At 39.5% G+C, this 14,372-nt stretch overlaps 1 protein-coding gene and 1 non-coding gene across 2 annotated transcripts in view; both read left to right on the top strand.

Annotated features, from left to right (window-relative positions):
• The first annotated feature begins 1,510 nt into the window (after positions 1–1,510).
• The window catches only part of LOC100457340 (POTE ankyrin domain family member B-like), a 33,267-nt gene continuing 20,405 nt past the window's right edge, over positions 1,511–14,372 (top strand). Inside the window, 6 exon segments of the mRNA XM_024239399.3 lie at positions 1,511–1,988; positions 6,684–6,798; positions 6,959–7,132; positions 9,387–9,493; positions 10,804–10,941; positions 13,419–13,489. Coding sequence (XP_024095167.3) covers positions 1,579–1,988; positions 6,684–6,798; positions 6,959–7,132; positions 9,387–9,493; positions 10,804–10,941; positions 13,419–13,489 — 1,015 coding nt within the window. The 5' untranslated portion in view covers positions 1,511–1,578.
• Positions 12,179–12,285, top strand: LOC112130553 (U6 spliceosomal RNA). Its single transcript, XR_002912801.2, has one exon. It is a non-coding gene; the product is annotated as a U6 spliceosomal RNA (small nuclear RNA).

Genomic DNA, 14,372 nt, shown 5'->3' with positions numbered 1-14,372 from the left:
GTAGGTGCTCCTCCAAGCCCCCTCTTGCCGGCCTGGACACAGCGGCCTGCACCTTGACCCTATTGCATGCCAGTGGAGCAGAGCCCCCCAGGCCAGAAGCCCCACAGCTGTTGGCCCTGGCTTGGACAGGCAGGGGGCACCAGGGCAGGAGCTGGCTGTAATCCTGTGGCCCCAAATGCCCCCTTGCTGATGGCCTCGTGTTCTGGGTGTGGAGCAAAGAGGAGCAGGTGTCGAAGGCACCTCAGGCAGATGCTGGGCTTGGTGGGCGTCTTGTGCTCCATGATTTTATTTTAATTTTATTATTATTATACTTTAAGTTTTAGGGTACATGTGCACAAAGTGCAGGTTTGTTACATATGTATACATGTGCCATGTTGGTGTGCTGCACCCATTAACTCGTCATTTAGCATTAGGTATATCTCCTAATGCTATCCCTCCCCCCTCCCCCCACCCCACAACAGTCCCTGGTGTGTGATGTTCCCCTTCCTATGTCCGTGTGTTCTCATTGTTCCATTCCCACCTATGAGTGAGAACATGCTCCGTGATTTTGAGGCCATTTGCAGCCAGCTCCGCCAGCCCGTGCTCCGAGCTGCAGCAGCTGCCATGCACAACAGCACCGCCAGGAGTGTCCTGGGGGCTTTCTTCAGAGGAGGCTGTCAGCATCCTCAAGTTCCAGCCGCTTAGCCCCAGTCCTGCTTCAAGAAGCTTTTTTTTTCACCAGAGGCTTCTCAATGGCCTGAAAGCTCGGCTGACTCCCAGGAAGTTTGCAGGGAGCACCAGGCTGTCAGTGACATTCGTGGCGCCAAGACTTACGCGGGTTGCACGCATCGGCCACTGTCTGTGCCACGTGCACTGAGGCCACCTGAGATGCCCACGCCGCATGGCACGCGCACGCCGCACGCGCACTCCGCACGTGGGCAGCGGCTTGGCTGGCTTGTAACGGCCTGCACGTGCATGCCGTGCACGCATGCTGCACGCGCACGCCAGACGCGCATAACGGTTTGGCTGGCCTGTAACTGCTTGCACGCACATGCCACACGCACGTAATGGCTTGGCTGGCCTGTAACGGCTTGCACACTCATGCTGCACCTGCGTTAATGGCTTGGCTGGCCTGTAACGGCTGGCATGCGCACGCTGCTCGTGCGTAATGGCTTGGCTGGCCTGTAGTGCTTGGCTTGGCTTTGCGTTCTTTGCTTGGTTTAGCGTTTGTCGCTTGGATTGACATTTCCTCCTTGGATTGACGTTTCTTCTGTCACGTTCCTTTGCTGGGCTTGACCTTTTCTCTGCTGGGTTAGGCATTCCCTTGGGTGGGCCGGGTGTTTTCTTGGGGGGTGGGGTTGGCCATTCCTGGGGTGGGCGTGGTGTCGCCCTGGGTGGGTGTGGGCTTTCCCCGGGTGGGTGTGGGTTTTCCCTGGGTGGGGTAGGCTGGGCTCCCCTGCTGGGGTTGGCAGGTTTTGGCTGGGATTGACTTTTCTCTTCAAACAGATTGGAAACCCGGAGTTATCTGCTAGTTGGTGAAATTGGTTGGTAGAGGCGATCTGCTCGCTACTACCGGCCTCCCCTGGCTGTTAAAAGCAGATGGTGGCTGAGGTTGGTTCAATGCCGGCTGCCTCCTCTGTGAAGAAGCCATTTGGTCTCAGAAGCAAGATGGGCAAGTGGTGCCGCCACTGCTTCCCCTGCTGCAGGGGGAGTGGCAAGAGCAACGTGGGCACTTCTGGAGACCACGACGGCTCTGCTGTGAAGACACTCAGGAGCAAGATGGGCAAGTGGTGCCGCCACTGCTTCCCCTGCTGCAGGGGGAGCGGCAAGAACAACGTGGGCACTTGGGGAGACTACGATGACAGCGCCTTCATGGAGCCGAGGTACCACGTCCATCAAGAAGATCTGGGCAAGCTCCACAGAGCTGCCTGGTGGGGTAAAGTCCCCAGAAAGGATCTTATTGTCATGCTCAGGGACACTGACGTGAACAAGAAGGACAAGCAAAAGAGGTAACCAGGCCTGGGCTGGGAGGAGGTGGGATGTGGGAGGATGATGGGGACATACCCTCCTGGCGGGGGAGGAGGGGAGCCTGGTTTTCTCGCCTCCGCAGGCCTCACACCACCCTGGATGTGGAAACCTCAGAGAGGTCAGGGCACAGGCCCCTTTATGAGCAGCAACACAAAAACAAAACTTTAGCTGATTTCCAATCAAATTATAATTTCCCTCGTAGAACACTAATAGACTGTTTTAAAGTGATTTAACTCGCAAAATTGTCGATGCAGCAGATTATTTTTAATCTACAGATTTTAAAACAATGTTCTATACATTATAGAAAAGTGTATATTGAGAACTAAGAATGAAGCCCCATAACACATCAACTTCAGGGCTAAATATTCTTCAAATAAAATCCAGTATGGATTTTATATCAATGTACACTATGTAAGTATGTTCTTTACTGAGGAACTTTAGAAGGAAACTGAAATGGGAAGATGGTTCCTGTGCTTGAATAGGAAGATTGAATTTTCTTAAGATGTGAGCTTTTTGGCTGGGCACGGTGGCTCATGCCTGTAATCCCAGCACTTTGGGAGGCCGAGGTGGGCAGATCACAGGGTCAGGAGATCGAGACCATCCTGGCTAACACGGTGAAACCCTGTCTCTACTAAAAAATATAAAAAAAATTAGCCAGGCATGGTGGTAGGTGCCTGTAGTCCCAGCTACTCAGGAGGCTGAGGCAGGAGAATGGCGTGAACCCAGGAGGCGGAGCTTGCAGTGAGCCGAGATCACGCCACTGTACTCCAACCTGGGAGACAGAGCAAGACTCCGTCTCAAAAAAAAAAAAAAAAAAAAAGTGAGCTTTTTCTATTTATCACTTTTACCTAAGCCAAATAAAAATAGCAGTTTTAGCGTTTTTAAATTACACATGCTGTCTTTTATTGTTGTGATAAATTAATTTTTTTGTAGCAGAATGGAAAAAGGCTTGCTTTTCCAGATGTCAAAATGTGCATGTTATTTATTTCCACAAATTGTTCACTAGCAGCTGAAAAGACATCAATGAATAAAACAGAATAGGAAATTTAGAAATACCCAAATATATGTAGGAATTTAGTGCTTGATAATGGTGACGTTTTGTATTATTTAAAAAAGATGGGTTGTTCATAATTCATTTTTGGAGAAAACTAGCTAGAGGTTTATATCACAAAAATCAGAGTATAGATTAAAAATTTTAAACATACAAAAAGAGAAACATACCAGAAGGAAACACAAATGCCTATTTATATATGCAGATATATATATATATATATATATATATATATATATATATATATATAAAATTTCTTTTTTTTTTTTTATGGAGTCTCACTCTATTGCCCAGGCTGGAGTGCAGTGGTGCGATCTCGGCTCACTGCAACCTCTGCCTCCTAGGTTCCAGCAATTCTCTGCTTTAGCCTACTGAGTAGCTGGGATTACAGGCGCCTGCCACCACGCCTGGCTAATTGTTTTGTATTTTTAGTAGAAATGGGGTTTCACCATCTTGGCCAGGCTGGTCTTGAACTCCTGTCCTCGTGATCCACCCACTTTGGCCTCCCAAAGTGCTGGGGTTACAGGCGTGAGCCACCGTGCCTGGCCTATATATGCAGATATAATAAAATAAGCACATTTTAAAATTGGGCAAAGTACTTTTTTGCATATCTACCAGTGACCTATGCGCACAGGAAAAGATAGCGTTCCTGGTAGAAGAAGGAATTTAAGTTAGAAGAGGAATGAAATGCTGTTTTCTATTTAAGTTAGAGGAGGAATGAAAGGCCGGGTGCAGTGGCTTATGCCTGTTATCCCAGCACTTTAGGAGACTGAGGCAGATAGATCATGAAGTCAGGAGTTTGAGACCAGCCTGGCCAGTGTGGTGAAATCCTATCTCTACTGAAAATACAAAAAATTAGCTGGGCATGGTGGCATGCACCTGTAATCCCCGATACTCAGGAGGCTGAAGCAAGAGAATTGCTTGAACCAGGGAGGTGGAGGTTGCAGTGAGCCAAGATCATGCCACTACATTCTGGCATGGGTGACAGAGTGAGACCCCATCTCAAAAAAAAAGGAATGAAATACTGTTTTCTATCCACAAAGTTTGTGAGGATGAAGAACAGTGGTACTTATATAGTTGTTTAAAGTTCAAGTTGCTGCAGCTTTTCAAACAGGCACTTTAGTGGTAAGAACCACATTTTAAAAATGTTATGCTTTTTACTCATCAATTCCATTACACTGAAATATCTTTACCAAATAGATGTCTGTTTTTCTTAGTATTGCTTAAAATAGCAGTGTATTTAGAAGAGCCCGTATAAAGATTCCATGAACAAATTTCAGTGCATCCATAGGATGGAATAATATGTAACTATTGAGGGTGTTAGTACATAGAGATATATCGACCTGCAAAGATGTACTTTGGTATATCAAGTGAGAAAAAAATCAGTTGGTTACACATATACACGAACAGAATCTGCTCTTGTGTTAGCTGAAAATATGTAGAAAATATAATCAAACTTGTTTCTGGGGATTTGTAAATGAAGTTTTTCCTTTTCTCTTATCTGTGATTCCTGCAATGCATATCTGAACTTTTAGTTTAGGTTCATTAGTAATGAAATAATCCTTGGGAAGAGACGGAATATGCTTCTTGCATAGATGCAAATAATTTCTCACATTCTATTATTTATTCTTATTTCTGTGGTTGGCTATCTTCTGTGAACTTTTACCCTCTTCAGAAGTAGAGACATTGTGTTTACCTGTTCCTGTAGATTTTATTGTATATACATTTTATTACATAATTACCTTTTCATTATATATAAACATGTAAAAAGTATGAATTAATCATTTTAGTTGAGTTATATATTTATGAAAATTAAAATAACAAATATAAATGATTATTACTATTGCAAATGTATTGCCCTTCTCTACAGGAGTTTTCTTTAAAAATATTGAACTCCCAAGCGGTGTTCATCCATTCTTTCAATCCATTTAGTCATCAGACATAAGCCAGACACCTATTATGTGGCAGGCATATTCTACTATCTCTCAGGATCCTTCCATCTTTGAAAACTTCATATTTACCTGCTGGGCTTGAGCAAGCCGAGAAATTTAAAATTGTGGCATTAGGACTTAATCTCAGTTGAAGCTTTTCCTCCCTCCTTTCAAACAGAAGCATTTCTGAACGTAGAAAATAGTAAAAGAGAACCCTTAACTGCCCTTTTGAAAATGTATAAGTCTTGGATAAAGACTGTTTTAGTTGTTTTAAGAACTAAAATGTGGTACATAAACAGCATGGAATATTATACAGCCATAAAAAAGGAACAAGAGCATGTCCTTTGCAGGAACATGGATGGTGTTGAAAGCCATTATCCTTAGCAAACTAACATAGGAAGAGAAAACGAAACACTGCGTGTTCTCACTTATAGGTAGGAGCTAAATGATGACAACACACAGATACCTAGAGGGAAGCAACACACACTGGGGCCTATCAGAGGGTGGAGGGTGGGAGGAGGGAAAGAAGCAGGAAATAGAACGAACGGGTACTGGGCTTAACACCTGGGTAATGAAATAATCTGTTCAACCAACCCCGTTGGTGCACGTTTACCTATGTAACAAACCTGCACATCCCGCACAAGTATCCCTGAATGTAAAAGTTGAAAAAAGCTCCACAAATAGTTTCATAAATCCATTTTAAAAAGAGAAAATTTATATCAGTCTTAAATCCTAATATGAATGATTGGAAATATCTGATGTACATACATTGTATAAATCTAAGTATTGAAAAAAATGAGCTCATGCTATTCATTTCAATTCCAAGTTTTCTTTGGCTTAAAGTTTATTAAAAACCAAAGTAAGAATTGGTTTATTTTGGAAATTTGTTTTTCTTTTCACTTCAGCTCTCTTATTCCATAGTACTTTTAAGAACTAAAATTTATCTAAATGCTGGTCATCTGACTGGAACCGCTCCAGACCTGTTATATTATAACATATTCTACTTAATGTAAGGCACCAGGGATTGTATGATGCCCCATTATTTTATGTCTCAATAAGAGAATTATTTAAATGCTGCCAGTTATAGTAAATCATGAATTGTAAGTGGTATTTCAGTGGAGAAAACATGGAGAAAATGATCATCTTGGAATCACTAAAATACAATGTTACCTGTAATATTTAAAACATACCTGAAAGTGTAGGTATAATTGTATCATCTCACTTAATTCAAATGTTGTCTTTAGTAGTGTTAGTAAAAATTATAATATCTAACAATTACTGAGCTGTTATTTGTGTTAGGAACTATTCTGTATCTTTTGTGCAGAGTCTCATTTAAGCATTACAGTGGTTTCCTGTGAGAAAGCTACTATTTTCATTCCTATTTTATTGATGAGGAAACTAAAACCCCAAAAGGCTAAGCAACAGCCAGAAAGTGACAGAGCTTCAAGTAGGATTCCAGCCCAAGTTGAATGTCATCCAAAGGCTATACTCTTTGTATTCATATAGGCTGCTCTTTCATTAATACAGTGAGTAATGAGAGATAATAAATTGTGTGCTTTTTTCATGGGAAAGTTAGATGTTTGTTTTGAAGGCAGACTAATAGCAGGCTATTCAGTGTTTGCAATTATGTGAATCATTGATATGGCTGTAGCCAGTGCACTACAATTTCCTAAAAAGTCTTCTCACTCTCATAGGACTGCTCTACATCTGGCCTCTGCCAATGGGAATTCAGAAGTAGTAAAACTCCTGCTGGACAGATGATGTCAACTTAATATCCTTGATAACAAAAAGAGGACAGCTCTGACAAAGGTATGCAGTAGCCAACTATGTCAGTGTGAGGTGGGTTTGATTTCAATACATAGCATAAAAATGAGTTTTCTCCTTTAAATATAAGTAGTTGGTGAAAGCTGTGGAATGTTTATTTTGAATTCCTAGGATTTGTAATTTGTTTTTGGTCTAATACTGACAGACCGTACAATGCCAGGAAGATGAATGTGCCTTAATGTTGCTGGAGCATGGCACTGATCCAAATATTCCAGATGAGTATGGAACTACCACTCTGCACTACGCTATCTACAATGAAGATAAATTAATGGCCAAAGCACTGCTCTTATACGGTGCTGATATTGAATCAAAAAACAAGGTATAGATCTACCAATTTTATCTTCAAAATACTGAAATGCATTCGTGTTAACATTGACCTGTGTAAGGGCCAGTTTTCCATATTTGGAAGTTGAAGTATAACCTGAATGAAAATATTTTGAAGTGACCTAATTATCTAAGATTTTATTTTAAATATTGTTACTTTCAAAGAAGCATTAGAGGGTACAGTTTTTTTTTTAATGCACTTGTGGTAAATACTTTTTTTGAAAACACTGAATTTGTAAAAGGTAATACTTTTTTTCCCCTAATGAATGTAAAATGGCAAAATTTGCCCTGAAATAGGTTTTACATGAAAACTCCAAGAAAACTTAAACATGTTTCAGTGAATAGAGATCCTGCTCTTTTGGCAAGTTCCAAAAAAACAGTAATAGATATAAGGTGATGCACCTCTCAGTGGCAAAGCTTAAGATATTTCTGATTGCTCATGAGGCAGAAGTGGAAAGGGAAAAAGAGAGCAATGAGAAATATCAGGGCCAATTTGGAAATTAGGTAATAGAGGGAAAAGACCACGAAGAGGTTGTGTGTGTTGTTGTTGTTGTTCATTTATTTGTTTCCTTTGTATGGTGAGACAAAGTTCTCTTCGATTTTAGAGAATGACAGTTTTCAGTTTGAGAGAGGGAGTTAGTGGGTTGTAAACTGCCTAGAGATTAATTTTAGGAGGCCTCTGAGGAACCAGATTGGGAGTGAATAGGTGGTAATGTAAGGGGAAACCCTTGAGCAGGGAGAATATCAAGTAATTAACTGACTTAGTATCCTATTCTGGTAGAAATGGCCAATTAGAGTCTCAACTCTGCTTTCAAATCTAGAGTGTCTGGATGGGAAGGTGGAAGATACATAAGTAACAAGATCAAGTTGGATTTTGAGTTGACTAGACCCTGTTCTCTTACCGGGAAAAATTATGTGGTGTTTTCAGCAAATGGGTCTCTCTCCTAATCTTGACTCTCTTCGGGCAAATCTTCAAATGAGAAAGGGAATTGGTCATGTGGGTGAGAAATGAGACTGAAGTAATTGTCTATTGCACTATGGTGCAATCACAGCTCACTGCAGCCTCGACCTCCCCAAGCTCAGATGGTCCTCCAACCTCAGTTGTTTTTTTTTCTTTTCTTTTTTTTTTTTAGTAGAGATGAGGTTTTTGCCATGTTTCTCAGGCTGGTCTTGAACTCCTGGGATCAAGTGATTCACCCGCCTCAGCCTCCCAAAATGCTAGGATTACAGGTGTGAGCCACCATTCCTGGCCTAGTCTGACTTTTATCTCTGTGGTTGAGACATTAAAATGAACATTATTGGTAGTATCTATCAGGTTACAGAATAATACATTTTCCTTTCTATCATCAGTTATTCACTGCCATTCAGAAGGTCTTTAGTAATTTGCTGTGAGTAGTCTTTCAATAAGTAGAGGATGGCCCTCTCAGGATTTTGTGTCCCTTTGTTCAATCATTCAAGTGCTTAGGTCAGTAAGTCGTTAAGAGCAGAGTTTTCTCAATTAGAATTATAGCAAATTCTAAACTGTTTTTTGTCAATTGAAGCTGTATTATGGACTATCCAGTGTGTCTCTTAAGTATGTAGAGCTTTGGCATAATCAGCATGGCAGTTTTAAACACTTAAAACCATGGAGTTATTAAGAATACAGATAGGAATTCTGTTAATTTAGTTTCAGTAGTCCTATGAACTGATTATTTAGTAAGAATCTGGGAAAATTAAATATAAATAGATTTTAAATAAATAAATGTTGGAATTTTTTTCAAATGGGCAGTGTGAGTTTTAATAGCAATTTTTGTTGCATGTTGGAGGTTGAACTTTCAGTAAAACATGAAACTAAAGAAATATTTTACATGCAAATTCTTGCTTTATACACAATTTGTCTTAGGGTTGAGGATATAGAGACAAAAGATACAGCCCCTGCCCTCAAGAAGCTCTTTGTTTAGATGTGAAAAATATTATCGTCCAGTAATACCATGCCAAATGCTGGGTTAGAGGCAAAGAGTCTTGGAAGCAATAAATGTTTAAAGTGAGTTTTTGAGATGATTAGAGTTAATGTGGTGAGGCAGAGAAAGGGTGTTTCCAAGGGAAGGAGCAGCGTGTGGGAAAGCAAAGAAGAGTGAGAAGGAAGTGACTACATTTTATTTACTTTCTATGCATGTAAGTCCATAAGATCTTATATAAAGTTTCCACTTCAGTTGAGGAATATGTACTTTTCTGAATTACATACGTTTTTGCTTTATATTATTTTGCAGCATGGCCTCACACCGCTGTTACTTGGTGTACATGAACGAAAACAGCAAGTGGTGAAATTTTTAATCAAGAAAAATGCTAATTTAAATGCACTGGATAGATATGGAAGGTATAGTTCTTTCTTTTAATCTGTGTGTTCTAGATGGATAGCAGTCACTCAAGTCATAAATATTAAATTAATAAGATTAATGTATACTTATTGGGATATTGTGATCAGTATGAACACAAATCAGTTAGGTAGAAAAACAATTATTTGGACTGGGCAACGTAAAAGTTTTAGTAGGATTCATCTTTTATTATATTGACTGATGTTATTTGCTATGTGACGTTTTTGGTTACATGATCTCATGTTAGCTAAAGGAATTTCATATTAATTTTATGAAGTTTGAACTTTAACTTTTAGTTTACTTTATGACTCAGTATTGAACTTTTTAACCCTTTCTAATAGTTTTTAACCTCTATGTCTTACATGCTTTTCCACTAAATATGCTGTATTAAACATAAATAGGGGTTGAAAAGCCTTTTATCTTTTCAATGACTCTGCCTTAAGTTGCTTTCTTTGAAGAATATTAGTGTTAGCTTATCCCTACATGACAATTAATTGCTGTTCCCACATACTGTGGGTTCAAAAGCTTTTTTCCTTTTTTATTTCCAGTGTATTTTGATGTTTTTATTTTTAATTGGTATGGAGAGAGGGAGTGAAGTAGTTTTAAGTGGGTACACTTTTCCTTTAATGGAGACAAGCCATAGATGGGTGATAAAGAGAAAAGAGCTAGGCTTTGGATTCACACAATGCTGGGTTTAATTCCTAACTTTCTTACTTGCTAGGTGTGTGACCTTGGGAATGTTATTTACCACCAAATATGTTGTCATATATGAAAAGTAGGAGAATATATCCTTCAAAGTTGGCTGTGCATAAGAAAGATATATGTGGCATTTAATTCAGTGCCTAGCACATGCTTATTGGCATCATTAACTGATACTCCTGTGACTACTATTCTTACCATTATTATTAATCTTACTGCTTTCAGCATGCAGAGAGCTCTTATTTATCTGACACCCTAGCTGATTTTCTGTTACAGCCTATCAGTCTAGGGAAGCTGTGATGAAATCTTCACTTAAATCTTTGTCCACTTCAGATAAGTGGCCCTAACATTATTTCTTGCCCATCAAGGGACTTTAAATTAGTAGCTTCTGCTATGCAATACCCCACTGAGATAAGAGGGTTTTTTTTTGTCCCTTCCTTTTAACCTTGGTGGTATTTTACAAAGATGAACACTTGAGCACTGAAGATGCTTATGTCTTTTAGTGCATGTAAATGTTTGATTCTGCATGGACAGGCAAGATGTGAAATTGGTAAAGTATATCAAATTAGCTTTTGAAATAACTTTATTACAGTTCCTGTCTCTGTCATTTTAGAACTGCTCTCATACTTGCTGTGTGTTGTGGATCAGCAAGTATAGTCAGCCTTCTACTTGAGCAGAATATTGATGTATCTTCTCAAGACCTATCTGGACAGACGGCCAGAGAGTATGCTGTTTCTAGTCATCATAATGTGTAAGTGTTTACATTAAAAGGCTAGTTAATGCTAAATTGAGGTTTAAAATAATTATAACAGTTGCATCTTACATATCAGGTGAGATGTCATAGTTTGGTTCAGGTAGTTTTCGAGTGGCAGTGAGTTAGTCCCCTGCATCAGCCAGAAATCAGACAAAAAGCAAGACAAGTTAGAAGTACGAGTGGGTGCAAGATTCTTTATCTCAGAACTTTTAAGACCTTTATTCATAGAGATCCCAACATTGTTCATTTGATCCAAGTGTAACACCTATGCATGGGATAAAAAATAGTGTCACATCTTTGATTTTTTTGATTAGTTATTTGGGTCTTGAAATGTCCAGTTTATCAGAAAGTCTTGTACTGTCTTCTGGGGACTATGTCCTGCATACTCCTTGAATTTTTCAGGAACCGAAGGGGTTCACTAAATCCAAGGAAGACAGTCCCTTTTATCAAGTCAGAAGGAGGAGGAAAAAAAAAAGGACATTGCAATCATTCTGTTGTTTCCACTGATTCTGCTGCTGCATTGTTGCCACTCAAACTGGTCCTGCTGCCTTAAGATGAATCGGTAGATTCAGGTCCCTCAAGTCTTCATGGCAATTCATACAGTGACTTTGATGTTTTTTGTTCCCATACCTATGGTTATATGCTCAGCCATTGTTCCCAAAGCACCAGCCCCCTGCTCTGGCCCCTGGGCATTGTGACTTTATCCACACACAAAATGAGCAAATTGACCCTTTCCCCCCATATTCAGAACCTAATGTGGAACCCACATCTTAGCCAAGAATTAGCTGAGACCTTCATGGTAAGAGATCCTTTGAGTCCGTTGTTGGTCTTTTCTCTAGCAGATATTAGGTAGGCTTGTTCTAAAGGGTCAGAGGGGTTCAAATGATGTGGCAGAAAGAGATCAGTTTGTTTCTTCTTCTTTGCTACCAGATCTGTACTGTGAGGCACCTTTATATCCTGTATAGAACCTTGGGCAGTAGAAAGTCCCATATGAACCTTCCCCTGAGCAGTGGCTCCCAGCTGTGGTTGGCCCCTTGAGTGATCTGATTTACATGATAATGAAAATCGTCCAAGCTGCTTCCATCTCTAGCTCAAGATTTTAAAATATTTTCAAACTCTAACTCACAGGAAGCCATTGAAGAGAATTCTCAGAATCTCAGGTAGTTTAGTTGGACTTAACAGAGCCAAGCCTTGTCCATGACTCATCACTAATCATGTGTAAAAGTAGGGCTTTGTGCTTGCTTCTGTGGCACATATCCTAAAATTAGAACAATATGGAGAAAGTTAGCATGACTTCTGCATAAGGAGGCAGCACAAATCTTTGAAGCATTCCATATTTTGTGCAGTCACTGGAAAGTCATTTGACTATTTGCTGACTAGCTCTAAGGAAACAGTGTGAATCAAAGCAAAATGGGTGCCACCAAAATATTGAAATTGTGATTTGCGCTGCAAAAATAGTCATGTAAGATGATCTATGAGATGACTTAGAGCTGAATAACATGTTTGGTGCAAAATATATTGTTAGTATGTATGTCAAAAATTACAGAATGTCAAAAATTACACAATGTCAACTTGCAACTTCTTCATGGAAACTAAAAAAAATAAAAGTAGACTTTTGGTCTCCCATGTCAGCTGGAATTGAACATCAATATAAAGCATCATCATAACAAAGATCTGCTGGCTCAGAGTTTGAGTCTGTAGAGAAGGATCATTGGTCGAAACCAGGTCTTAACATCCATTGGTTTTCCTGCCCTTGACGTGATTGATCAACTCCGTAATAGTGGACAATCACATTATCTACTTTAATGAGATATTTATGAATAAATTTAGTTACAAACTATGACATAGTTGAGATGCCCTGAATTATAAGCCATAAAGAGTAGGACAACTAAGAGGCAAAATTAGGACTTAATAACATTTTCTGAACACTACAACATTTGCATATTAGAACCTATGAACAAAATATGCATTGGGTTTTATTTGGGATTCTGAGATAATTTTAGTCATAAAGTTTAGGAAGAGATTCCATTGCTTTACTACTTCTCTCAGCATTTAAACAATGTTATCTTGTTAAATTTTTATAACAACATAGGGAATTAAGGCAGCAAAGTCCTCACTTTTTTGAGGAAGACATTGAGCCTAAGAGAAGTGAGTTGTCCAAGAACAAATAGCTGTTCATTATGGAGCTAGGATTTATGCAGAGTTGGGACACTTTCTATTATGTCAGGTTAATGCAACCTAATTTACTGGGTCACATGCCTTTGATTTATGAGTATTTCACTCTACTTTTTTTCTTCTTTAATTAGAAGCTTAAAGAGAAGTTTGCAGAATGTACTCATAAGTGGATGGGATAATACTATTAAGTTCTGATATTCTGATATTGTTTGAAATACTCTTAAGAAATTTACATTTGGTAAATATTTTTTATATCAGTATTAAAATGGTAATTTGGTTTACTACAATTTTATACATAGAATTTGCCAGTTACTTTCTGACTACAAAGAAAAACAGATGCTAAAAGTCTCTTCTGAAAACAGCAATCCAGGTAAGACTTACGACAGTGAATTACTTTAGGTCAGTTGTCCCCAACCTTTTTGGCACCAGGGACTGGTTTTGTGGAGGACAGTCTTTCCATGGGCTGCGGAAAGGTGGGGATGGTTTCAGGATTATTCAATCATGTTACATTTATTGTGCTACTTTATATTATTATTACATTGTAATATATAATGAAATAATTATACAACTTACCATAATGTAGAATCCGTGGAAGCTCTGAGCTTATTTTTCTGCAACTAGATGGTCTCATCTGGGGGCAAAGTGAGACAATGACAGATCATCAGGCATTAGATTCTCATACAAAGCACACAACCTAGATCCTTCGGATGGGCAGTTCACAACAGGGTTCATGCTCCAATGAGTATCTAATGTTATCACTGATCTGACTGCAGGCAGAGTTCAGGAGGTAATATGAGCCATGGGGTGTGGCTGTAAGTACAGGTGAAGCTTCCCTGGCTTGCCTGCTGCTTACCTCCTCCTGCGTGGTGTGGTTCATAATAGTCCATGGACTGGTATGAGTCTGTAGCCTGGGAGTTGAGGACCCCTGCTCTGGGTGGTTCGACCATAGATAAAAAAGTAAAAGTAAGGAATTTTTGATCACAAAAGAACACTGAAGCACAGGTCATGTTACATATGCTTGTCCCAATAAGGTCTCACTATTACTGACTTCATTCCTCCTCATTTGAAGTTGGAAAGAGATATATTTACTTTGTTGGAACAAGATGTGTTCCTCTACCTGCTGGTTAATTGTCATGATAACAGTAATTTTGTTAGAAAAAGATGCTCTGCTACCATTTGCCAAAAGATTGTCATAATAATTAAACAAATTGCCCAACTCTAGGCTCAGCAGATTATCATAAAAGTAGAAAAAG

Source organism: Pongo abelii, chromosome 22, assembly GCF_028885655.2.
Source record: "Pongo abelii isolate AG06213 chromosome 22, NHGRI_mPonAbe1-v2.0_pri, whole genome shotgun sequence".
Taxonomy (NCBI): Eukaryota; Metazoa; Chordata; class Mammalia; order Primates; family Hominidae; genus Pongo; species Pongo abelii.
Note: the sequence above shows the minus strand (reverse complement) of the source record. Positions and strands in the feature narration are given on the sequence as shown.